The sequence below is a fragment of the Sapajus apella genome, unplaced genomic scaffold, assembly GCF_009761245.1.
Source record: "Sapajus apella isolate SASKATOON/1434 unplaced genomic scaffold, GSC_monkey_1.0 scaffold16, whole genome shotgun sequence".
Taxonomy (NCBI): domain Eukaryota; kingdom Metazoa; phylum Chordata; class Mammalia; order Primates; family Cebidae; genus Sapajus; species Sapajus apella.
In genome coordinates this window covers 16,736,398-16,763,502 of record NW_022436956.1, presented here as the reverse complement: position 1 = coordinate 16,763,502, position 27,105 = coordinate 16,736,398, and the positions used below count along the sequence as shown (strand labels likewise).

At 43.9% G+C, this 27,105-nt stretch overlaps 1 protein-coding gene across 8 annotated transcripts in view; it reads left to right on the top strand.

The window, feature by feature from the left end:
- The first annotated feature begins 3,119 nt into the window (after positions 1–3,119).
- The window catches only part of KMT2A (lysine methyltransferase 2A), a 93,982-nt gene continuing 69,996 nt past the window's right edge, over positions 3,120–27,105 (top strand). For 3 of the 8 annotated variants that reach the window (XM_032285319.1, XM_032285320.1, XM_032285318.1), the window contains exons 1-2: positions 3,120–3,582; positions 5,664–5,762. In XM_032285319.1, the coding sequence (XP_032141210.1) occupies positions 3,151–3,582; positions 5,664–5,762 (531 nt within the window). In that variant the 5' untranslated portion in view covers positions 3,120–3,150. The remainder of the gene's footprint in view (positions 3,583–5,663; positions 5,763–27,105) is intronic. The other 5 variants (XM_032285325.1, XM_032285324.1, XM_032285326.1 and 2 more) reach the window with 3 other exon arrangements.

Sequence of the window (27,105 nt, the reverse complement as noted above, 5' to 3'; positions counted from 1 at the left end):
TCACGCCTGTAATCCCAGCACTTTGGGAGGCCAAGGCGGGTGGATCACGAGGTCAAGAGATCGAGACCATCCTGGTCAACACGGTGAAACCCCATCTCTACTAAAAAAATACAAAAAATTAGCTAGGCATGGTGGAGCTTGCCTGTAATCCCAGCTACTCAGGAGGCTGAGGCAGGAGAATTGCCTGAACCCAGGAGGCGGAGGTTGTGGTGAGCCGAGATCGCGCCATTGCACTCCAGCCTGGATAACAAGAGTGAAACTCCGTCCCCCCCCAAAAAAAAAAATATTTTATTTTATTTTTTTGAGAAGGAGTCACTCTGTCACCTGGAGTGCAGTGGCACGATCTCGGCTCACTGCAATCTCCACCTCCTGTGTTCATGCAATTCTCTTGCCTCAGCCTCCCGAGTAGCTGGGACTACAGGTGTGCACCACCATGCTTGGCTAATTTTTGTATTTTCAGTGGAGATGGGGTTTCACCACATTGGTCAGGCTGGTCTCAAACTCCTGGCCTCAAGTGGTCCACCCGCCTCGGCCTCCCAAGTGCTGGGATTACAGGCATGAACCACCACGCTTGGCCGTCGTTATTGTTCTAAGCCTCAGTTTCCCCATTTGTAAAATCAGATTTATCTATAGGATTGGAGAGAATTGAATGCACATGGAGCACTTTGGCTCACAGAAAACGCTCAAAATGTTATTATTAATATTTTTGCCCTAAAATCTCCAACGGTAAACCAAATTCTGATTTGCTCTGCCTCCTTTTGGACTAGTCTAGAGGCAAAGAAACAAACTGTATGATTTCTCAAGGAGTTTTTCAGCTCAAAGGCTTGAGTCTGGAGACTCCACACAATCTTCAAAGACATTCTTCCTTCTTTCTGTTGCCACCCAACCTGCAGACCTCCCACCTGTGTTAAAAGAAGTGTGCTTGAAGTGAGGTTACTCAGAACCTAGCCGGTTCATGTTTTCTCAAGAGTGGAAGGCGGGAAGAAATCCTGTTGACACAGTTATATAAAGCCTGTCACTCAGTCCCCTGCCTATTACCTCTGCAGACCGTTATGCATATTAAAGAAGGGGGGGCGGCAAATACAAAAGAAAAATAAGAGAGAGAGAGAGAGAGAGAGAGAGAAAGAGGGAGAGAGAGAACAAATCAGGATGCTTAAGGGAATCCACGTGGTCGCCAATCTGTAACTGATCAGAGCAGCTACACTGAAGCAAAAACCCCAGCGCCCAACGCTAAATATATTGCAATGGAGAAACCGTCCATAATGGGGTGTCTCTGTCCTTAGCAGAGCCTTGGGGCTTCCGTTTAAGAACCCCCCCGCTACTCCCACCCCTTCAGCATCTAGTAAACCACGCGCTGTAACAACGGAATCTTGTTCTGTGTGTGCGTTGTGCGAGTGTGCCCTTTGCAAACCATCTGGGCCCCATCCTGCGCGGTTGGAACGAAGATCGATTCGGGACGAGTTGGGGGAGTTGGGGTTTGCCTGTGTCGCCTCCCTTTCACTGTTCCTCTCCAGTCCCCATCCCATCGCCCGCCCTGCACAAATGTTTCGCCAGTGGAGGGACGTAGGTTTTCAGCACCAGGAGGCTGTGGACCTCTGGAGGCGTGCAGTGCACCCTCCGGAGGCCCTGAGCTGAATGCAACCTGCTCACCACGACCCTCCTCCTCCTTCCCAAATTCGCTGCCCCGGGCTGTAATATTACAGGCAGTGCGCTGTACCGGTGCGGGAGTCCAGGAAGGCTGCGTGACCTTCCAGCGAACTCCACCTCGGCTGGGGGGATGGAGGCTGCCCCGGGGCCTGCAGGCTGTGTATCGATCCCCCCAGCCTCAGCCAACGCAAGTTCTACCGGCGCAAACCCCTCCCTACCCTCTCGGCTTTCCCAGCCTCGCAGGCTTCTAACGCTTGGCTCGAGGCGCCCTCCCCTCTTTCCCGCAATAAAGTAAACCCGGTGGATATTCATTCCCCTCCCTAACTCGCCTCCTTCTCTCCCCCTCCCCCTTCAGCTTACTAACCCCGCGCACAGAGCTCGCCGCCGGCGGGCCCCTTCCACCCAGTGTATCATAATGCCCAACGCTCTCCTCCTCCCCCTCTCTTAATCAGAAACGTGCTCGCGAGCCCCCCTCCCTCTGCGTGCATACATTAGGGTCTGCTTTGCATGCAGCGGCAGGCAGAGACCGGAGGAAGAAGGGGCGGGGGCGCTTTTGCCCGCCTCTTCCCTCCAGGCCCCGTTAGCCACCCAGCTTCAGCTTCGTTGTAACACCGCGTCGTTAGCGGAGCACGCCGTGGTCTCAGTGCCCGAGCTGGAGACACAACCCAACTCCCTGCAGAAGGGCACGAAAGCCAGACGAGTACACAGTAGAGCGAGGAGGTGGCAGGAGAACTGCCACTCGCCGTGTGCATTTTGGAGAGAGCTCCAGCATGAAAATGGGAGGGGCTCCTTTTTTATTTTTTAAAGTGCGTTCATTGAGGGCCTTTCTGTTTTGCATATAGTAAACTGGGCAGCGCTCCTGTTTTGCATGTAGTACAATAAGGACTCTTTTATTCTGGAAGCGTTCAATTCGGGCTAACCCATCTTGTATCCGTGCCCCGGGGCGGAGGAGAAGGCTCACTCCTCCCCGACCCAGCCGCCGCGTTATACTGGAAGCTGCTCTCCCGGGCGGTTCGATTCCCAGCGCGTCCCGGGAACGTGTGTAACCGGCCTCTCGGCGCTCAAGGCTGCAGGCGGCCCGGCTCCCTCCGCCTCCATCCTCCGCATAGTCCTCGCCCCCTCCCCCTCTCTCCGGAACCCGCGCTCTGCTCCGGGCTCCCGGGCTTCCTTCCCCCCTCCTTTTCCCAAGCAATCCCTCTCCCGGAGGGCGGGGCATGCAGTTATCCAGGTTGCGGGGCGGGCAGGCGGGCAGGAGGCGGCGGCCCGGGCCTCAGGATGGAGTTGCAGCGCCCAGGCGTCAGAGGCGGAGGCCTGAGGCCGCTATACAGATTGCGGGGCCGGCGGGCGCCACCCGGAGCTCTGCATAGCGGCAGGCAGGGAGCAGGCGGCCGGGCGGCGCCGAGCTGGTTAGGCAGGTTCCCGGGCCCCGTGCCCCCCCCTCCGCCTCCCCGCCCCCCTGTGTTGTCGCCTCTCCCTCTCGCTGCTTCACTTCACGGGGCGAACATGGCGCACAGCTGTCGGTGGCGCTTCCCCGCCCGACCCGGGACCACCGGGGGCGGCGGCGGCGGGGGGCGCCGGGGCCTAGGGGGCGCCCCGCGGCAACGCGTCCCGGCCCTGCTGCTTCCCCCCGGGCCCCAGGTCGGCGGTGGCGGCCCCGGGGCGCCCCCCTCCCCCCCGGCTGTGGCGGCCGCGGCGGCGGCGGCGGGAAGCAGCGGGGCTGGGGTTCCAGGGGGAGCGGCCGCCGCCTCAGCAGCCTCCTCGTCGTCCGCCTCGTCTTCGTCTTCGTCATCGTCCTCAGCCTCTTCAGGGCCGGCCCTGCTCCGGGTGGGCCCGGGCTTCGACGCGGCGCTGCAGGTCTCGGCCGCCATCGGCACCAACCTGCGCCGGTTCCGGGCCGTGTTTGGGGAGAGCGGCGGGGGAGGCGGCAGCGGAGAGGTAAGGGGGCGAGGAACCCCCAGGTCCGGGGTCTCGACCCTCTGCGGAGCCCCTCCCCTCCCCCATCCGGGATTGAGGAGCATCCCAATATCTGGGACCATCTCGGGGTCCCCGACCCGGGGAGAATGGCTCTCCCATCTTGGGACCCCCATGCTGGGCTGCAGACCCCCAGGCATCCCCACCCCAGGGTTTGGACCCATCTGGCTGAGGGCGTTTGCCCCTCCGCTCTCCTCCCCCTGACCCTTCCCCAAATCCCTTGGCACAGACCCCCTCGCTGGGGTTTCCCATTCCGGGACTGAACCCCTCCTCCCTTTCACAGATTACCTCATCCGAGCAAGATTCCTCCCTCCCTCCCTCCTAGAGACCTGATCCCGCCACATCCCCGCCTCCCTCTCTGGGCAGATGTGTTACTCCTAGGGCAGTTTTCCTCTCGGGCATCTCTCAGGTGATGGCCTCATCCAGGGCCACGTTCTCCTAGCCCTTGGGGATCGATGTCCCTTCCAGCACCTTGCTTTCGAAAACCTGATGAACCCTCGCCCCATCCCCGGGCCAGGTCCCTGTGCTGCCAGCCACTCCCCCTTCCTTCATCTCCACCCTCCACCCCCACCCCAAGCAGTCAGATCCTCCCCCATCCCGCCCTACCCCACCGGGGAAAATCTTCTCTCCTCTGCACCTTGCCTGCCCTCGCCTCCTTTCCCTCTGAAGATAACGGTGACTCCTCATACAGCAGTCTCTTCCCCCTCACCCTCGTCTTACAGGGCTACAGTTTCTAGCCTATAGGTAGCCGGGAATTACTCCACCTTCACTCCACCCTTTCCCTCCTTTAGAGTGAAGGATTAGTGGCATCTTGGAGGGGAAAATAGTCCACTGTCCCCTAGGCTTAGAGAAGAGCAGCTTTCCACCACTCCCCCTAGAGAGGAGGCAGGCTTTCCCTCCAGCTCTGGGAAAGGGGGCCCCTGTGAGGGGAGGTGTTTGTGGGGGGACTGGGGCAGCATCCTCCCAGGGGAAGCAGCTGCTCTCCTACCCCACCCACTGCGCCTGAGAGCACGCAGTCTCCAACCCGAGCTCCCTCCCGCCCTTCTCTTCTCGTCATTTCATTATTGATCCACCTTTTCCTAGGCCAATCCTGGGGCTTGGAAGGGGTGGGGGAAGCCAGGTTGGGGTGAGGAGAGTAGATAAGGGACAGTTATACTTCAGTGTGGTGGCGGTGGTTGCTTTGGGATGGGAGAGGAGGATAATGAAGCAAAGTTATTCCTTAGGAGGACCTGGGGCTCTCTCTGTTTCTTAAAAGGGGACCCAAGGTGGAGGAAGGGTTAGAGCTTTGCCCCTTCCCCATTAGTACCGGGGCAAGAATGGAGTTGCTTCTATAAGCATTATTCAGCCCCCTTCAGCAATAAGGAAAGTTGCTCAGGGAAGGGAAGTTGAGTTCAGATTCAGCCAGTGGCGTTGCGCATTTGTTTTCCATTGGATGTAGAAGGGGGGAGTTTGAATTGTAGAGGGGAGAGAATGGCATGGGGGATGCTAGGAGGAGGAAGAGCAGCTGCTAGGGGCTGAAGCGAAGGGGGGTAGGGGGTTGCTGCTCTGGAGTGCTCTTGATTGAAACAGAAAGGGAAAGATAACAACCAGCCGTTTCCTGCGTGCTCTGCCGTTGGTGCACACAAAATATCCTGGGCAAACCCCTTGTCCCCTATTGTGCCCCGTACCCCTTTAGATTTGCGGAAAGATCCTGGGAAGAAGGGGAGGGAGGAGATCCCAAGGACCCCGGCCCCTCCTTTCAAGGAGCTGGCATTTTTTAGTTGTTAGTCTTCCTGCCTCCTTTTTTTTAATCGTTTCTAAGGCAGCCTGATCAGGAGACTGACAACAACCCGCCTTCTGACAGAGCAAGGAGGACATGATGGGGGCGTGTTCCTTGCTATGTAGCTAGCTGCAGCGTCCCCTTTCCCTGCCTCTCTCTGCTCTATCTCCACCTCCTTTTCCCAGCCTTCAGAAGGCAGCTGCAGTCAGCAGGGTTGTTTGAGACTATTTATTGGTTGCTGTAGATTATTATTTTTTTTTGAAAGGCCAATTCTGTATTTTTTAAGCTAACAACACAGATCCCATGTAGTTGGAGAACCAAAGGCCTCATACATGACAAAAAGACTGAACCGTTCAGGTTACTTGCATGGAGTTGGTGCTTAAATGTGAGTTGATTTTGCTTTTTTAAAAGATACGGCAGCAAAAAAAAAAAAAAAAAAAAAAAAACAACTGACATTTCATTTACCTGCTTATTTTCAAAATTGAGACTTGCCTGGTTACATGTAGCATTTTAGCCCCGTGTATATTTGAGTTTAATAAGAAAGTCTCTATTAGGAGAAGTTAGTCCATTTTAAGGGGATCCTAAGAAGCATTTTCTTCTTGTTCAGTATGCTTATTTATTTTGTATTGAAGGACCAAGCATTCACTTTTCAAATGTTACTACATATTCAAAAGCAAAGTTTTATGCTGACAGCTTCCAATCATAGCTTTTCAAGAGACTGGTTAGAAAGAGAGCCACCTGGATTCAGGGACCTAATGTTTGGGCACCAGAATATTTTATCTGTTGGTCTTTGACAATCATTTTCAAAGTTTTAATCAGGGGCTGCTCGTTTTCTTAGCTATTGGCATTATGAAATAATTGTAAGCTTGTGTTTTATTTTGCTTAACACTAGTATATAGTGTAAAGCCTGTGAAGGAATTGCAGTTATTCAAATAGGATCATATTTATAAGGGGTTTTTGTCTTTAAAACTTTTTCCTGAACAGTAGTTGCTGCTTCATTATGAGAAGAGTGGTTGACTCCTTACCTTAAACTTGAGTGTTTTTTCTGAATTGGACTTGAATGAGCTGTGTTCCATGGGTAAGCTTTTTATGTGGTGTTTGAGGCAATCTAATATGGGTTGATGGTATGCATTGAGTAGCGGTAAACCTCTGACCTGGTAGTTTTCAGTGTAGAAGCCAAGCATTTTTGTTTTTTTTAAACACAGTCTTACTAATCAATGATAAAGTTCCAAAACGGAAGTTTAGGACTCACCCTGGGCTGACATAGAATTCTAAAGATTGCTTCTCAGAACTCACTCATAGCTCTGTATCAAGTCTTGTCTTATCATGAAGAAATGGTTACATGGTCCAAAATGATTCTGCCTCTTTAAACTCTGGTTTGCCTTCAGTGGATAATGACTAAAACTTGCTCATAACAAAACCTATGTTAATTAATACTTCTAAAACTAGGTAACAGAACTTCCAGATCACTTTGCTGTTTGACCTCCCTTAGCCATAGGAGGCTTATCCTTTGCTGCTGTTGGTTCCTACCATCCTTTGTATTGAATATCTGTATGACAGTGGGGAAGCAGAATTGAGGTTTTCTTTTACTGAGCACTGTGAGAGGTCATAGAGGTCCATTTTTTGCCTTTCTTCTCCCCTTCCCTCTGTAGTTTCGGTATCCCATTTTTCTGAGGATTGTCTCAGGTAATGTTCATACCACTGCACTTTGCTATCTAAATAAACATAGTGAAGCACCCTTTCTGTTGACTAGAAGTTAGACTGTTGTAATAATAAACCCCAGAAACAGTGTATTTATCAGCAACTAGTCTTTATTAATGTCATAATCCAGTTACCTTCCCTACTACTTCACAATATATTGAAAGCAAAATTTCCATCCCGATCATAATGTAGCAAACTGATTAGATATAAATTGTAACTGAGTTACAGCATTGGTGTGTATTTGTTTTCACTTGAAATTGCAGCTTAGTTCATGTGGACTGAGGCAGGCTTTGGGGTCAGACTTGAAAAGGTAGTAGGAGTGTCTGTGATTTTTTTTTTTTTTTTAATGTTTACTGGGCATATATGTACCAAGAGTGGGAGTTGCTCCTTCATTACCTTCACAGCTAATCCTAAGACTGGCAGAAGGTAAACGAAGGAGGGAACACAAGTAGAGTGGAGTGCATGAAGCCTCAGATTAGAAATCGGTGAGTGTGAGCTCTCATCTCCGTTACTAAACAGTTACGAGACCTTGGGCAATTCACCCTTAACCTTAAATTTCTGATCTGTAAAATGAAAAGGTTGGACTAAATAGCTCATGAATCTGTTCTACGTCAGTATTGATTCCTTTCTATTGTATTAAATTTTTGGTCAGGTTAGAATTTCTTATTCTGAGTTTATTTCAAGAGTCAGAGTCAAGTGAGACAATTTGGTAGTTTCTGTTTTCTTTTGAGTCGGGGTCTCACTGTGTTGCCCAGGTGTGTCCTGAACTCCTGGGCTCACACGATCCTCCTGTCTCAGCCTCCTGAGTAGCTGGGATTCTGTTTGGTAATTTTTAATATCAGATTATACATTTACCCATATAACTGGCATTATTAGGAGGAGAAATTTCAACTTGGAAAGTTTTCATTGTGTGGAAAAAATATAAGGACTTTGGTGAAGTTGACCAGTTTCATTTATAAGAAAAATGAGGGTGAAGTTTTTATACATAGTGCTGAGAACCTACAGAATCCCAGGCATTATCCGGTGTTTAGAAGCGCTCTTGTTTGGCTAAATCTGTTTTCATTGTTGTGAATTCTAGACCATCCAAAAGAGAAGTTATTTTCAGTCTAGGTGTTACATTCCTTTAGATGTATGAACTTTTGAATGAAAAGAAAAATCCAATACATCAATGTATTTGTAAATCTGAAGTGATAGTACCTACTTCATAGGATGTAGTTATTAATATGTTCTGAAATGGTTTGTACTCAGCATTAGAAATTCAGTCTTTAGAACTGTTCTTCCTCTGTGACTGAAAACCAGATGACATGTCCCCATCTTTCCCTTCCATTTAATTGTCTTAAGGCACATGCTCCTGGAGGAAATCATTCACACAATAGTGATCTATCTTCTTACTGGAAGTTGAGAGAAAGTACTCCCATCTTGACTTAATTCTCATCTTGTTGCTCACCTTGGAGCTGTTCTTCCGTAGAGTAGCTGTGCAGACTCTATACCAATTGCCTCCCTTACCCTGTGGCTAGAGGGGGTGGCAACAGTGCTTTGCTTGCTCAGAGGCATAACAGACTGCAGTGCCTCTCTCTTTTGGAAACTCGCAGTGTTTTAATTGTAGGTCTCCTAATTAAGATCTCTTTGTGCCTGCCCACATTCCACTAGTGTTGGCACAGAACTTCAGCTTCCTTCTAGCACTTAACTGAAGGCCTTCAATCGGGCCTTTTGTGAATATCTTGTCTCTTGCCATTCTTCCTCTGCCAAGGTGGAGAGCCCAGTAGCATAGACCTTTGAGAAGGGGGAAGCTTTGTGACTGTCACTACTTTGGGAAGAATTTATTCGAGGATTGCTGGGATGGGACCTTTCTTTGTTTGCATATGTTATTTTCAGGGATTAAGAAAGGTTAAATTACTAATGAGTCTGGCATGACATACCTACATTTTAATCAGATTCTTAACCCTGTAGGCACTACTAGGAAAGAGGATGCCACAGAGTTCATTCTTACAAAGTATTTGCTTGGATGTTATCTGGACTGGTTTATGAAGCTTGATGAGTAAAATATTGTCATGGAGTAAATCTCAGACTTGTGATTTTCAGGACCCGGAGGTTGCTGAAGACAAGACAAGACAATCAAATGAAATTATTGATTGCTCCTAAATTGTATCAACTTTGAGACACAGACTGAATTAAAGTTAGCTTTGAGATCTGAATTAACCTTTGATTAGAAAGACTTTAGGAGGTTCTGGAACTTGTTGAGTTAATTAAGAATACCCTTGTAGGCTCCAGTATTTCTTGAGAAGTTCAGGAATTGTCTAGGCTTCTAGAGTATTTTCAGACTAAGAGAAATAGCTTTTCTGGAAAAAGTAGTTTGACTTTAGTTTCCAGGACCTTAGTATTCAAAATACAGCATGTCCTTTACTGCATCTATATGTGGCATGCTAGAGAAAATGCTGTCTTTTATTAAGAAAAAGAAATCTTAACTCCTTCACCTGGACCCAGATGGCTTCATTGATCACATCAGTATGAGGTTACGCAGACAAAGGGCTATTTTTGTTGTTGTTATTGTCATTTCATTGGTTGTTGAAGAAGGCCTGAAAGAAGGAAGTACAGGATATTTTATGGCATGCATTAAATAAAGCTGGAGGCCTGCACTCTTATACCTGAGTGGGTGGTTTTATGGCCTAATTCTCTAATTGCTGGCATTTATGACAGTGTGGATGCTACTGGCCCTGTGGCTGAGGTAGATTGTGCTGGGAATAGGGAGAAAAAAGGGGTCCTTTTGTTAGCCTTTTCATTTTCCCCGTCAATAAAGTCTCTGAGAAAGCCCTTAGGAAATACACAGACACTTGGACTGAGGGAATGACTTCCCATAAAATGGTTCTTTATGTTTTTAAAATGATGAGCTGCTTTTCTTGACCTATCCAAAGAAACCCATACCACCACTGTTAAATATTTCAATGAGTTTTTTACCTTGTCAGGTTACACAGCAGGGGAAGCCAACAACAGCAGACTGTAGTTGCTGCCAAACGTTTGCTTATAAAGACTTAAGACATTTGAAAGAAGAATTTTGTTATGTGATTTGTAATTGTTGTAGATGATACAAATCCCCTTGAAGGATTAGTCCAAAACTTCCATTGGCCAAGCTTGGTTTAACTTTTAGATGTTGAATTGAATGTATTGCCCTAAAGAGTTTCAGTTTTAAGTAAACAACAAAGATGAGTTAGTTGGCAGTTTTCTGTGCAGTGTATGAAAATTCCCCTTCCTTGAAATGAATAGTTGTTTTTCTATTTGACAAATAGACTGAAGGGATTTCCCCAGATAACTTACCTTTAATTATTGCTACAGCAGTACCCTGTGAGGTACCAGTGGGTAGCATCTGTCCAGTGGCATTTATTTCAGGAGTTGGAGCTTCTTCCATACATAGTATTTTATCCATTTTCTTGCATTTCTGGTTTTGTGTTTTGTTGGAATGTTTGGGTGTAGATGTTTTGATGCCTTTCCATAACAAAAGCTATGAATCTTCCCAACATTCATACTGTTTTAGAGAGATCCACTTTTATTATCTATGCTTTGCTGAAGCATCATTGTTTCATTCTCATTATATAGCATCAATGTAATGGTAGCTTTCTGTCTTGAATTAGTAGAGTGATATTGTGAGGAGTGTTTTTGGAGAAAAGTTTTTTCTTTAGGCTCTCCTTTATACTATCCAGTTCTAAAAACTAGGGAGAAGTTAATTGTTACCCTACACCTAGAGAAATACATATTTACACATGCCCATATTCAACTTCTGTCCATCTGTGAGAATTGGCCACCACTTTTTAGATCAAACACAAACATTGTCCCTAGATTATTGCCTTTAATTATAAGCAGTAAAACCTTGTGGATAACATCTCTTTAAGCTTAGCTAATGAGGAAATCCTTTTGTAATCTCTTTGGCTAGGATTTTTTATTTGTGCATATATAAATACCTTTACAGAAGAAAGGGAGAATCTTATAATCTAATCTGTAGAGGTATGAGATAGTATAGCACAGTAATTAAGAGTTGTTAAGACCATGGGCTCTGGATTTAAACTGCCTGAATTCAAATCTAAGCTCAGCCATTTATAACCTGAATGGCTTTGGGAAAATTGTTTTTTGTGTGTTGTTGTTGGTTTTTTTGTTTTTTTTTTTTTTTGAGACACAGGGTCTTGCTGTGTTGCCTAGGCTAGAGTGTAATGGCACAAACATTTCATTTCAACCTCAACCTCTAGGGGTCAAGCAGTCCTGTTGTCTCAGCCACCTAAGTAGCTGGGATACAGGTGTGCATCACCACATGCGGCTAATTGTTTTATTTGTTGTAGAGATGTGGTCTCACCATGTTGCGCAGGTTGGTCTTGAACTCCTGGCCTCAAGTGATCCCCCTATCTCAGCCTCTCAAAGTGTTGGGATTACAAATGTGAGGCACTGCACCCAACCCAAAAAGTTTTTGAGCCTCTCAATGCCTCAGTTTCTTCATTTGTAAGTCAGTCTTCATAACCTTATTATGAGGCTTAAGTGAGATCATGCATGTAAGCACTTAGCACTTTGCCTGGCACATAGGAAGCCCTAATTATTAGAACCAAGAGATTGAAAGGAGAGCAGGGTTCTAATCCCTTTTTTTCCATCAAAATAACTGGTTTTTATTACAATGAGTCATACCTGTGTAGGTATGCATACATACACCTATTTGAATGCTGTAATCTTAGAATGTTCTTGATAATTGGTCTGAGTGTCAAGTTCTTCCAAAAATAGTTGGAACCAAGTTGAAGGCCAGCTACCCATCTTGGTAACAACATTGGTGTCCAACTAAAACATGTTACAGATAAGGCAAAAAAGAAAGGAGAGAACAAGATCGTAAATAGACAGGTAAGATACCAAGGAACACAGTGCCTCCATGAGTTACTAATTATCAGGCCAACACAGCTATAATGGGGTTGCTATCTATTGTCTCTATAACTAGTGTTCCTAATCTTTTTATGAGTAGAGCACTTGGTGGTTCCTTACAACAATTCTGAGGTTTAAGAATAACTAGTAAAGAGTAGTGTGTTTAAGGAGGAAAAGTACAGTTTTGGGCCAGGCGTGGTGGCTGACGCCTGTAATCCCAGCACTTCGGGAGACCAAGGCTGGCAGATTGCCTGAGGTCAGGAGTTCAAGACCAGCCTGGCTAACATGGTGAAACACTGTCTCTACTAAAAACACAAAAATTAGCTGTGCATGGTGGCCGGCACCTATAGTCCCAGCTATAGGGACTATAGAAGGCTGAGGCAGGAGAATCACTTGAACCCTGGAGGTGGAGGTTGCAGTGCACCAAGATTACACCACTACACTCCAGCCTAGGCGATAGAACAAGACTCCGTCTCCAAAAAAAAAAAAAAAGAAAAGTACAGTTTTGTTGTACATCTCTTTAAAAAAAGATTTGCAGGCTTGGCAGGTTGGCTCATGCCTGTAATTCCAACACTTTAGAAGGTCGAGGCAGGCAGATCACTTGAGGTCAGGAGTTCCAGACCAGCCTGGCCAACATGATGAAACCCAGTCTCTACTTAAAATACAAAAATTAGTTAGGTGTGGTGGCATGCACCTGCAATCCCAACTACTTGGGAGGCTGAGACACGAGAATCGCTTGAACCTGGGAGGCAGAGATTGCAGTAAGCCGAGATCGTACCACTGTACTCTAGCCTGGGAGACAGAGTGAGACTCCGTCTCAAAGAAAAGAAAAGAAAAGATTTGCTAACATACTCAATATACCGTCAGAAACCATCAGTACACTTCAGAAACTGAGGCACAGACAAGTAATTTTCTGTAAGTCATACGGCTAGTTAGTGGCAGAGCTAGAATTTAAATCTGAACCTACATCTGTTTGAAAGTTGAATCTTGCTCTCTGCACTGTGCTATCTTTAAGTCCTTTCTCTTCCCACTCCCATCCAATCAATTTCTGAGTCTTGTTCATTATATTATTGTAGTGTTTCTTTCATCTGTCTCTGCTGTTCTATTCCTGCTGTCCTAGTTTAAATTTCTATTACTTTTGCATAGTTTATTGTGGTAATCTTCTCATCAGTCTTACTGTCTATCTTTTCACCCTACACAGTGATACACAATATAATGGTTTTCTTAAATACAAATCTGATTATGTCACTTTATTCCTAAAGTCCTTTGGCTTCACACTGAAGATGAAATAAAATTTAAGATTCTCAGCCCTGCATGATCTTCCTGGCCTATGTTTCTACATTTTGAACCATGTCTCCTGAATGTACATTGTTACTGCTTCAACCACATTGGACTACTGAACTATTAGGTGTTCTCCACAGTCTTTCTTTATCTGCTTTTGTACCTTTGGTAAAGCCTCTCCTTTGCCTTAAAGTCTTTCCCATTTTGACCTGTCTTGGGCTTATTCATCTCCCATGGTTCAACTCAGATGCCCAGATCCTGACTCTTCCATGAAGTTTTCACAGATTGTACTGCTAGTTGAAACTCAACTTCTTTCCTGTTTTTTGTACTTTGTACGTTACCCTTAAAGAGCTTAACCCAGTATACCTTATGTTGTGATACTTTTGAAATGTGTCCGTCTTTGTCCCATTAGATAGTGACTCCCTTAAGACATGGGCCATTTCTGTCCCATTAGATAGTGACTTCCTTAAGACATGGGCCTTTTTTTTTTTTTTGAGACGGAGTTTCGCTCTTGTTACCCAGGCTGGAGTGCAACGTTGCGATCTCGGCTCACCACAACCTCCGCCTCCTGGGTTCGGGCAATTCTCCTGCCTCAGCCTCCTGAGTAGCTGGGGTTACAGGCACGCGCCACCATGGACATGGGCCATTTTTAAGTCATCATTTATGCTTTATGTTTTTTATAATGGTGGCTTTTTGTATAGTTAATATTTGTTGAATTGAAAATTTGATGTACATACAACTTTTAGAAATACTTTGCTAGGACATATTACATAAACTAGGAGAACTTGCACAAGACTACGAACAGAATATTTGGACTAATTATTAAGAAATACTAATTTAAGTATGGCAGAGGAAAGCCTAGGGACCATGATAGGACGTTTTTGTAAAGGCACTCATGGGGGTTTTGAAAGCGATGTTAAGGTATCTTGATAGGATGGCGATGTCTTTTATGTAGATAATACTTAGCACTGATCATCCCTTTACTTGAGTGTTGTTTCCATTTCTAGGTTCCTCAACTTAAAAGGGATGAGGAGACCTTGGAGACGGTTCTGAGGAGACTCAAAAGATGATTATATGATTGGAAGTCAGTCCTGTGAGGAAAGGTTGAGAGAATGAAAGGTTAAGAGGCAACTTAATAACTCTTCAAAAAAAACATGAATGGAGCCCTTATTAGGAATAGTAATCAGTGGTTACCCAGCTCCACTGACAGTAGAATAAGAGAAAATAGGTTTAAACTGAAATAAGGAGTAGTTGTGTAAAATACCTTATTGGTAATGATAGTTGTCATTATAGTCATGGTGGTAAAAATGTTACCAAAATAATTTTATTATCTTTTCTGGGAGTATATTTTAAAACTATAGTCCTGCCTGTATATGTATAAAATGACCTCTCAAGCTACCTTTTCCTTCTGTGAATCAGTAAATAAATTCTTATTTAGCTCCTCGAAGCAATAATTACTTTTTGGTAGGAAGCTTCCAGAGAAATTTCTTTATGAAGTAATGGTTTTTGTAGTGGCTTTATAGGAGAATAAAATTTTTGTAAGTGGAGCTAAGAGAGAAATCTTGAACATCAAGAGAAACCTAGGAAAACAGTAGGTTTGGTTTCAATATAGGAAACAAGTATTTGTAGCTTTTATGTCCATTTTCGGTTGTCATTTAAAGAGATATGCTGCAGAATAGCTCTTGTTAAGGCTGTCACTGCTTGCGGAGGCATTATAACAAATGCTTATTATAAATAATTTCCAAACTAATACAAGTTTGCTTCATGTGAGTTGGTATTATAAAAGCCTCTGACCCTTGGCTTTTGAGGCTGTGTAGAGGGCTTGCATCACTCAGAATGAAACCTTTTTAGATATGTTGGGTTGCAGAAAGCATTTCCTGTACAGTCAGAATGAAAACTTGAATTGGGATTATTCACATAGATTACCAAAAGTCTGGGCAGAGTTGATATTACCACCAGCCAGTCTTCCTACTAACTCTTAACTCCAAAATCTTCATTGGATTATTGAAGCTTTAGGACTTTTGAATATCCTACTGGAATTGTGTATGAATTCCTTCTTTTAAGTGAACTGATACTAGATTTATTTGAGGTTAGTTACATAACATGAGGGTTTTTTTTTTTTTTTTTTTGAGATGGAGTCTTGCTCTGTCCCCCAGGCTGGAGTGCAGTGGCGCAATCTCAGCTCACTGCAACCTCTGCCTCCCAGGTTCAAGCGATTCTCCTTCCTCAGCCTCCTGAGTAGCTGGGACTACAGGGGCATGCCACCATACCCGGCTAATGTTTGTATTTTTAGTAGAGCTGGGGTTTCACCATGTTAGCCAGGATGGTCTCGATCTCCTGACCTTGTGAGCCACCACGCCCAGCCTTGAGTATTTTTTAAGTTTCATATAATAAATGGTCTCTACTTTTAACCAGTCTCATAAAATGCCTGGAGTTCATAGGTGAAGCTGGATTGTTGGAGGAATTCTGCAAGTGTTGACAAAGTGAAGGGCAGTTTGACTCCTTAATTGTAAAATTGGATGTTACTTGAAAAACTCTGGGAATTGGAAGTAGAACAAATTCATACTTTCCCTATAACTTTTAATTGCTTGTCATATATTCAGAAAATAAGAGATGTAAAATACATAAAATTGCTTGTATAAATTCAGAAAACAGGATTATAAAAGCAAAGACTAATTCTCTTATCATTCTTTGTTCTACTTGAGAGATTCAAGTGTTGGTGTAATAAAAAATACCAGGGACTTTTTTTTTTAATAGGTTAATGCCATTTAATGTGGGCTTCTCAGAATGTGATGGCAGCTTCCAAATATGATGTGGTAGTCAGAAGAAACCAATTGGTTTTTCAGAATATTAAGAACACAAAATTTCCCAACTCATATATTTGAATATTCCTAAAAAATAGTAAGTCAAAATGGTGTTGGTGGGCTGGGCACAGTGGCTCACAACTGTAATACCAGCACTGTGGCAGGCTGAGGCGGGAGGATTGCTTAAGGCCAAGAGTTCAAGACTAGCCTGGGCAACCTGGTGAGACCTGACCTCTACAAAATAAAAATTTTAAAATTAAAAAAAAAAAAAAAGAAATTAAGCAGCCATAGTGGCCTGTGCCTTGTAGTCCCAGCTACTTGTAAAGCTGTGATGGGAGGATTGCTTGAGCCTAGCGGGTTGAGGCTGAGTGAGCTGTGATCATGGCACTGCACTCTAGCCTGGGCAACAGAGTGAGACTCCGTCTAAAAAACAAAACAAAACAAAACAAAACAAAATTGTATTGGCTGACATAGAGGTTTCAGTGTTATTTTGCCAAGCAGAATGTTCACTTTTGTCATCTAATTTTACACTGCTCCTTCAGCAAACTGACCTTACGGAGAGATAACCCTGTTTACCTTTAGAAGGAAGGAAGTTGTGGATTCCTCAGTGTTACTCCCATTATTATTGGTCATTCAACAGCCCATCTTCTCAGAAGGAAAGATGTAACCTGACTTTTGCACCAGGATAAGAACAACAAACAGAAGAAAACTGAATTTTATAGTAGAAGTTTTTAGTTGAATGGGAATGTAGCTCAAAATGAAGTTAACCACTTAAACTTGTCACATGGGGGACCAAAATTTCTTATAATAAAAAGAACCATATCTGAAAATAAAGTTGGTGTTTGTTTAATTTTTCTAGCCTATTCAAATCAATCTGGTCATTTTATGGTACTTTCCTATTAGAGAAAAATAAACCCTCTGATTGTGATGCTTAATTTAATTTTCTACGGTGAATCAGTCAAGTGGGCTTATTTTTTCTGCTTTCGCAAGTAGATAAACCAGTTCAGACTTGGAACCTGAGGAGTCTGGAAATGCACCTTTCTTAAGTTTTTTTTGTTTTGTTTTGTTTTTTTTAAAGATTCTGCAGAATAATTTGGGGCATTGCCAGGAATTGGAATAGTTTACTATCTGAAGTAGTGCATTCATTTTGCTGATTTTTTTTTTAAGACAAACTACTTTATGACTACCTCTTTTTCTGAAGCAGGATGCGTGGAGTTCACCTGTCTTATTTGCTTTGCTGTTTTCAGCATCTTTGCTGCTTGTTCTTGTTGACATGGAATGGGGCTGAGGGGCACTACCTATTTCTCTAGTTACAAAGTGAGTAGCATTTGTATTTCTTAGGTGACAGTTGCTAGGTAGAATTGAATTAAATATTTGAAAACAGGACTTCATTCTTGTGTGGGTGAAATTTTTACCTTTTGTTGTTATTGAAGAACAGAGAATTATTGTCTTTGCACTCTTTAATCCTAAGTGACCTTTTTGTGTTAACGTTTCTCAATATCAGGCAGAGATCATACTTAAAACAGTTTAAATCTCTTCCTATCTGTTATGCATTCAAATAATCATTGTTCTCTTGATGTACCAATAACCAGAGAGATTCTGCCCTTGTTGCTGCCCCTGACAATCTGTTCACAAGAGACTATGATGTCAGTTCAATAACAGCGTACATTTCTTGACTGGCTGAATTTACAATTTCTTGACTGGTTGTATTTGACTCTGCTTGGGTATATTATATTACACTTTTCTTACTGATTGAGCAGCATTATTTTTATATTCTGCTTTTGGAAATGATTTACAGGTGTCACGACATTTTTTTTTCTATTACAAATAATGAAAAAGTACCTGCAAAGAGGCTCATCTTCCTAAAAATGACCATCATAAATATTGCATTACAAAGTAAGAACTAGAAATTGAAAAATCTAACTCATTTTTCAAAGAACATCTTTTATGTTCTAGGCAGTGACCAGCTACTGGGGCTCTAGGATTGAACACATCCCTTCCCTCATGGAACTTGCTATCTAATTCTCTTTTTTTTTTTCTTTTTTCTTTTTTTTAAGAGACAGATTCTTGCTCTCCCACCCAGGCTGGAATGCAGTGGCGCAAACAGAGCTTACTGCAGCCTCAGACTCCTGGGCTCAAGGGATCCTCCTTCCTCAGCCTCCTGAGTAGCTAGGACCACAGGCTCACAACACCGTGCCTGACTAATGTTTAATTTTCTTTCTTTCTTTCTTTTTTTTTTTTTTTTTAAACAAAGTCTAACTCTGTCATCCAGGCTGGAGTGTGGTGGCGCAATTTTGACTCACCACAACCTCTGCTTCCTGGGTTCAAGTGATTCTCTTGCCTCAGCCTCCCAAGTAGCTGGGTTTATAGTTGCATGCCACCACACCCGGCTAATTTTTTATGTTTTTAGTATAGACAGATTTTCATCATGTTGGCCAGGCTGATGTCGAGCTCCTGACCTTAGGTAATCCGCTCACCTCAGCTTCTCAAAGTGAAGTTTTTTTTCTGTAGAGATGGAGTCTCACCATCTTTGTGTAGCTGGTTTCAAACTCCTGGGCTCAAGCAGTCCTCCTGCCCTGACCTCTCAGCGTGTGGGATTATAGGTGTGACCCACCATGTCCAGCCTATTTCTTTTTAATGAGCTCAGCTTAAACTGTAGCAGGAATATAAGTATTAAAATTTTAATACTTTGGAAGATACTTTGGAAATTGATAATTTGAAGGTTTAAGCTCTTAGAATTAATGTTAACATAATTGTCCTTGGGAACAATTCATCTATTTTTCATTTACTGATTTAGTGATTCTTGAGTCAGTTGTTTTATACCAAACGTAATACATGAATCAAGAGGGTTTTGTTGTTGTTGTTTGCTTTTTGTTTTTTTAAGAGACGAGGTCTCACTATGTTACCTGCGCTGGCGAGCAGTGGCTATTCACAGGCATGCTCATCATGTATTACAGCCTTGAACTCCTGGGCTTAAGCTGCTCTACTCCGTCAGCCTGCCAAGTAGCTGAGACTACAGGTGCACACAACTGTGTCTGGCTCTGAATCAGGAGATTGTAAATATTCTCAAAGTATGTAATAGCTTTTTCAGCCAGGCATGGTGAGTCACCCCAGTAATGCCAGCACTTTGGAAGGCCAAAGAGGAAGAATTGCATGAGCTCAGGAGTTCAAGACAGCCTGAACAACATAGTGAGACCCCTTCTCTACAAGAGAATAAGAATAACCAGGTGGGGTGATGAGCACCGTAGTCCTGGTTCCTCGGGAGTCTAAGATGGGAGGATCACTTAAGCCCAGGAATTGGAGGCTGCAGTGAAGTATGATCATACCACTGCACTCCAGCCTGGGCGACAGAGTAAGACCCTGTCTCAAAAACCAAAACAACTTTTTCCCACCTGTTAAAATGGAATGTAGATGTGACTACATCCTCTGTTGCCTTCTACAATCAAAGAAGCGCCCCCTTCTTCTTTTTTTTTTTTTAGCAAGAGTTTCGCTCTTGTTACCCAGGCTGGAGTGCAATGGCGCGATCTTGGCTCACCGCCACCTCCTGGGTTCAGGCAGTTCTCCTGCCTCAGCCTCCTGAGTAGCTAGGATTACAGGCACACGCCACCATGCCCAGCTAATGTTTTGTATTTTTAGTAGAGCCGGGGTTTCACCATGTTGACCAGGATGGTCTCGATCTCTTGACCTCGTGATCCACCCGCCTCGGCCTCCCAAAGTGCTGGGATTACAGGCGTGAGCCACTGCCCCTGGCCCCTTTTTTTTTTTTTAAGACAGAGTCTCACTCTGTTGCCCAGGCTGGAGTGCAGTGGCTTGATCTCGGCTCACTGCAACCCCCGGCTCCTGGGTTCAAGCGATTCTTCTGTCTCAGCCTCCTGAGTAGCTGGGAATACAGGCACCTGCCACCACATCCAGCTAAGTTTTGTATTTTTAGTAGAGATGGGGTTTCACCATGTGGGCCAGGCTGGTCTCAAACTCCTGACCTCATGATCCGCCTGTCTCGGCCTCCCAAAGTGCTGGGATACAGGTGTGAGCCACTGCGCCTGGCTGAAGTGCCCCCTTCTATCTAAAGCCAACCTCTCGCTTTGAGCTGTGGATTCCATCCTCTCTCATCTAGTCAGGGTTGTACCTGCAGCTATCCCCTCTCTCCTGTTACACAGGCAATTTCTCTCTCACAACTAGATTGGTCTCATCGCTATATAAAACTATCTGCCTTAATATAATCCTTCTTTTAAAAAAAAACCCTTGACCCCATGTTCACCTCTAGCTACTACCTGATTCTTTTCTCCCTTTCACAACAAAACTCCTTAAAAGTACTGTGTGTAATTGCTGTTTCTACTTTCTCACCTTTCATTCTCTCCTCAACTACTCCAGTTGGGCTTCTATCCCCATGATGCCTCTGAAATAGCGCTTATCAAGGTCCTCAAGGAGCTCTATTTTACCAGATTGAATAGATAATTCTCAGTCCTCATCTTGTTAAACCCTTTGGCAGCATTTGAACCAGCTGACCACTCCCTTCTTGGATTTTTTTTTTAACACTGTATTCACCTGTTTTTCTTCTTAACTTGTAGGATGTTAATTTTCAGTGTCCTGTATAGCTCCCCTCCTTGCTTAACTCCTGAATGTCCAAGATTCCCAGGAGTCTACCTTTCGCTGCCTTCTCTGTCTACACACTCTTCCTAGTTCACTTCATCCAGGCCTCATCTATATGCTGACAACTAAGAAATCTTTTTCTCTAACACTGACTACTTCTCCAGAGTTCCAGGCTTGTATAGCCTGCTGCCTATTTGATACTTCCATTTGGCTAATATTTACAGACTGTTTATTGAGGGCCACGCTATATTCTGAGCACTTCACATGAATTATATCACCTAATCTTCATGACCATTGTCTGAAGTATCACTACTAATCCCATTTCATAGACAAAGACACACATATATATAGAGGCACTTGGATGCCTAATAGGTATTTCATACTTACCATATCTAAAAAGTCTTGACTTTCTCCCTCAAGCCTTTTCCATTCCCAGTCTCTTTGTTTCTTACTTATTTCAACAAAAATCCAGTTGCTTAGGCCCAAATTTTAAGAGTTATTGTTGACTTCTGTTTTATTCATATCCCACGTCTATCCATCAGCAAATTGTGCCTGCATTACATCCATATATGCTCTAAATTCAACTACCCCTCAACAGCTTCACCACCAAAACCTCAGACTCTCCCATTATAGTCTCTTGGCTGGACTTGCTTGTGTTATTACCTCACTAAAGTTTGTTCCTCACATAGCAACAGTAAACTCCAGTATCAAATCATATTCCTTCACTTTAAACCCATCTGTGTCTTCCCACACTGCTAGGATAAATCCAGATTCCTTACTATGGCCAACAAAGCCTGGCCTCTGGTCAAGCCTGCTTGTCTAGTACTGTCTCTTCTCATTCCCATCCATTCTGCACAGCCACACTGGTCTGTCATGCATGCTGTGCCTGTCGCTGTCTTGGAGCCTTTGTACTTGCTCTCAGGCTAGAACATGATTCCACCAAGGTCTTTATATGTCTGACTTTTTCTTATTTAGGTCTAACCAGGTTTGGAAAGGTTTTTGTTTTTTTGCGAAGAGCCAGATAGCCTCTGTTGAAACTACTCCGTCCTGTTGTTGTAGTGCAAAAGCAACCATAGGCAATACAGATGCTCCCCACTTATGATGGGGCTACATCCTGAAAAATCCATAAATCAAAAATGTTGCAAGTCAAAGATAACATTTAATATAAGCTTATCATGAAGTCAAAAATTGTAAGTCAAACCATTGTAAGTCAGAGACTGCCTGTCCATCAACAACTGAATGTGGCCATGTTGCAATGCAATTTTACTTATGGACACTGAAATTTGAATTTCATATAGTTTTCATGTACACAAAATATTCTTTTGACTTTTAAAAAATGGTTAAAAAAATTTACCATCATGGAACAAATAATAGCTGGTGGGCCAAATTTGGCCTGTAGCCCATAGTTTTCCAATCTTTGGTAAACCATTGCCTTAGAGAAGCCTTTCCTGACCGCCCTAGTGAATGTAACTCCACAGCTAACGCCTTCCCACTCCGACTCCTGTGAATCCTTATTGTCCTAGTGTCTTTTTTATTCTTAGAGATGGGGTCTTGCTCTGTCACCCAGGTTGGAGTGCCAGTGGCTCAGTCAGTTCATTGCAGCCTTGAACTCTTGGGTTCACATGAACCTCCTGCCTCAGCCTTCTTATAGCTAGGATTACAGGTGAGAGCCACCATGCCCAGCCCCCAGTGTCTTTTATTTATTTGTTATATGTTTATTTTTTTGTCTCTTCATTAGATTGTAGCTTCATTGTGCAGGAATTTTGTCAGTTCTTTACATGAATCTTGAGAGTCTAAAACAGTACCTGATAATACTCAATAAATACTTAGTAAATGATTGAATGATAGTCACATTTGAATTATGCTTGTAGCCTGCTAGCTGATCTCCCCTTTTTAGATCTTTTTTACTCTAGTTTATTATCTATACCATTTCCAGAATAAACTTCATGGTTAATGCCTTCTCTACATTTGAGAACCAATGGTAGCACTCTGTGTTCATTGTATTTGCTTTGACCATATCATACTAGAATTAACAAGGTTCTGATATTTCATTTGTCTCCTATTTTGGCCCTACTGTGATTACCCCTTTCCAACCAAATCAGTTTTTACCAGTCCTCCAATCCTTGCATCTGATTTTCTATTTCTCCCCAACTCCCCGCTCCTTATTTTTTTGAGATAGGGTCTTGCTCTTTATCCAGGCTGGAGTTCAGTGTTGCGATCATGGCTCACTGCAACCTTGACCTCCTGGGCTCTGGTGATCCTCCCATCTCAGCCTTCCAAGTAGTTGAGACTACAGGCACAAGCCACCACACCCAGCTATTTTTGTATTTTTTGTAGAGATGGGGTTTTACCATGTTGCCCAGGCTGGTCTTGAACTGCTGACTCAGGCATTCTGACTGCCTCAGCCTCCCAAAATTCTGGAATTAGAGGCATGAGCCACTGTACCCATCCCTGGCTAAATTTTTAATTTTTTTGTAGATATGTCATCTCTCTATGTTGCCCAGGCTGGTCTCAAACTCCTGGAATATCCCACTATCTCAGGCTCCCAAAGTGCTAGGATTATACATGTGAGCCGCTGCACCTGGCCTCTCCCTGTTACTGTTAATCAGCCATTGCTCATTACCTTTTCATGATCTATTTCCTTCAGAGCTGCATTCTTTAAAACTTTTAGGGCAACATGTGGTGGCTAACGCCTGTATTCCCACTTTGGGAGGATTATTTGAGCTCAGGAGTTTGAGACCAGTCTGGACAACATAGCAAGACCTCATCTCTAAAAAATTAACCATTTTGAAATGGTGGCACACCCCTCTAGTCCCAGGTACTAAGGAGGCGGAGGTGGGAGGATCACTTGAGCCTGGGAGATTGAGACTGAAGTGAGCTGTGATTGTACCACTGCACTCCAGCCTGGGTGACAGAGCAAGACCCTCTCTCAAAGCAAAAAAAATCATATTATCTAATTCTTTGGAGTCCATCAGTATTTTCTATTAAATTGCATTAAAATGTTACAGGTGGCCTCCCAGTTTGGATATCCCACTTCACAAGTTTCAGTCTTTTTTTTTTGGTAGAGACGGGGTTTCACCATATTGGTCAGGCTGGTCCCGAACTCCTGACCTCAGGTGATCCACCTGCCTCGGCCTCCCAAAGTGCTGGGATTACAAGCATGAGCCACCACACCCAGCCAAGTTTCAGTCTTTACCCAACTTGACTACCCCTTAATACATACTCTTCTCTTGACTGTTTTGTATTTACCATGCATAATCTTCCTCCTTGGCCATTCCATCTCCGACTTCTTCCCTATCTTCCTCTTTGCCTGTTTATTTCTTTTTTTGTTTTTTGAGACAGACTCTTGCTCTGTCACCCAGGCTGGAGTGCAGTGGCAGTGGCATGGTCTTGGCTCACTGCAGCCTCCGCCTCCCAGGTTCCAGTGATTCTCTTGCCTCAGCCTCCCAGGTAGCTGGGATTATAGGCACGTACCACTATGCCAAGCTAATGTTTATATTTTTAGTAGAGATGGGGTTTCACTATGTTGGCCAGGCTGGTCTCAAACTCCTGACCTCAGGTAATCCACCCCCTCAACCTCCCAAAGTGCTGGGATTACAGGTGTGCGCCATCGCACCTGGCCTGTCTGTATATTTCTAAATATAGATATTCCTCAGCGCTGTGCCATCTACCCTCCTTTTCTCTCAGTACTATACTCTTTCCCTGGGTGATTGAATTCATACACAGTTTGTGCATTCATATATTCATTGAGTCAGATGTGTTTTCTTCAGATCATTATACCCTTTAGACAACATGGATAAACATTTCAAATTCAGATGTCTAAAATGATCTCTTCCCACTCCTTTAAACCTGTCTCCTTTCTGTGATCCCAGTCTTGGTAAATATCACCATAAACGTAATCAACCTAAGTCAGATATCCACAAGTCTTTTATTGATTTTTTGCACTCCCTTAAACCTTTATATCAAAATCTTGTCCATTTTGCCTCCTAAATGTCTATAGGATCTGTCTTTTTCCCCTCAATCCCTATGGCCACTACAGTCATTTTATAACTCTTTTTCCCGCCTCTGCTTCTCTACTGCTGTCATAGCTACTGGCAGCAAAAATTCAAATCTAATCATGCTTCTCTCCTACCTGAGTCACTAATGCACTATAGCCTTCAGGATGAGGTCTACACTTCCTCAGAGATAAACTTCAAACTCATGTAAGACTTTACATGATATACCTCCTGCCCTTTTTTTTTTTTTTAAGACAGAGTCTCACTGTGTCACCCAAGCTGGAGTGCTATGGCGTGATCTTGGCTCAGTGCAACCTCTACCTCCTGGGTTCAAGTGATTCTATGCATCAGCTTCTTGATTAGCTGGGACTATAGGCGCACGCCACTGCGCCCAGCTAATTTTTTGTTTGTATTTTTTAGTAGAGATGGGGTTTCACCACGTTAGCCATGCTGGTCTCGAACTCCCGACCTCAGGTGATCTACCTGCCTTGGCCTCCCAAAATGCTGGGATTACAGGCGTGAGCCACCATACTATGCCGCCTTTCCCCTCAATATTTTCGGCTCCTTTCCCACATCTGCTAGGGCCTCAGTTATACAGAACCATTTGTAATTTCACTCCATGCCACATTCTTTTGTGCGTCTGTGCCTTTGTATGTGTTATTCTCTCTGCTTGTAATACACTTCTCCCCAAACCCCACCAGCTTCATCATCCTTCAAAAATTAGATTAAGTTTTCATCTTCTCTGCAGTGGCTTTCCTGATTCTTCCTCCTTGACTGGGTTAATTGTCTTTCTCCTGTGCTCTTCTAGCAGTGTCTCCCTCTAGCATAGCAGGCAACATACTATATTTCATTAATTTACTCATCTATTTTTAAGACTAGCAGATCCTTAAAGATAGAAGCTGTCCTTTATCTCTGTCTTCATACCATAGCCTAGTAATGCCCAACATATATTTTAATGACTGAGTGAATGAATAAACTGATAGTCTGTCCTCCCAACCAGAATGCATTTCCCTATGCATTTTTTCTTTTTTTTTAGACGGAGTCTCACTCTATCGCCCAGGCTGGAGTGCAGTGGCACGATCTTGGCTCACTGCAACCTCTTGCCACCTAGGTTCAAGCAATTCTCCTAACTCAGCTTCCTGAGTAGCTGGTATTACAGGCACCTGCCACCGTGACCAGCTAATTTTTGTATTTTTAGTAGAGACAGGGTTGCACCATGTTGGCCAGGCTGGTCTTGAACTTCTGACATTGTGATCCACCCGCCTTGGCTTCCCAAAGTGTTGGGATTACAGGTGTGAGCCACCGCGCCCCACCTCCCTATGCATTTTTTTTGAGATGCCTTAAATTTTATTTTGTTTTATTTTTGAGACAGGAATTCACTCTCACCCAGCCTGGAGTGCAGTGTCTTGATCACAGTTCACAGCAGCCTGTATCTTCTGGGCTTAAGTGATTTCCCACTTCAGCCTCCCAGGCAGCTGGGAATACAGGCACCCACTATACTACATCCAGTTAATTTTTTCTATTTTTTGTAGAGACGGGGTTTCACTATGTTGGTCTAGAACTAGGCTGGTCCAGAACTCCTGGGCTCAAACCATCCTCCCTCCTTGACCTCCCATTGTTGAGATTTCAGGTATGAGCCACCTCATTGTGTCCCTGTCCTTTTTTTTTTTTTTTTTTGAGATAGAATCTCACTCTGTTGCCCAGGATGGAATGCAGTGGTGTGATCTCAGCTCACTGCAACCTCCGCCTCCCAGGTTCAAGTGATTCTCCTGCCTCAGTCTCCCAAGTAGCTGAGATTATAGGCGCCTGCCACCATACCTGGCTAATTTTTTTGTATTTTTAGTAGAGATGGGGTTTCACCATGTTGGCCAGGCTGGTCTCAAACTCCTGACTTCCTGATCCACCCGCCACAGCCTCCCAAAGCACTGAGATTTCAGGTGTGAGACACTACGCCTGGCCTGCATTCTTAAAAACAGGAATCATATTATGTAATTCTTTGAGGTCCCTCAGTATTTTCTACTATAGTACTATTACCACAGTAGGTATTTAATGTTTTTTAAACATTGGGTTTATTGCATTTCTTTTATTTTCATTTTACAAACATTTATTGGCTCCCAAGTTTGTGCTAGATATTAGGAATACAAAAATGAATAGGGAAACTGTTTCCATCCTCCAAGTACACACTCTAAAGAAAACAAATGTGTGAACACATTTTTAAAAATTCCTTCTGCTAATATTAGTAATCATATAAGCATGTCTTTAAAGAGCAACATCAAGACCTTGGTATTTTAAAGCTTTTAGCAGTAGACACAAGGGGAAATGTACCAGCTGAAGTGATAGCTACCTGGAATAAATTCCCAAAGGGGAAGTGTTACTATTTTTAAACTTATCGCTGCCAAGATGCACGGTTTGCCTCCTGGATATTTCTTTTTTTTTTTTTTTTTTTTTTTTTTTTTTTTTTTGGTTTTTT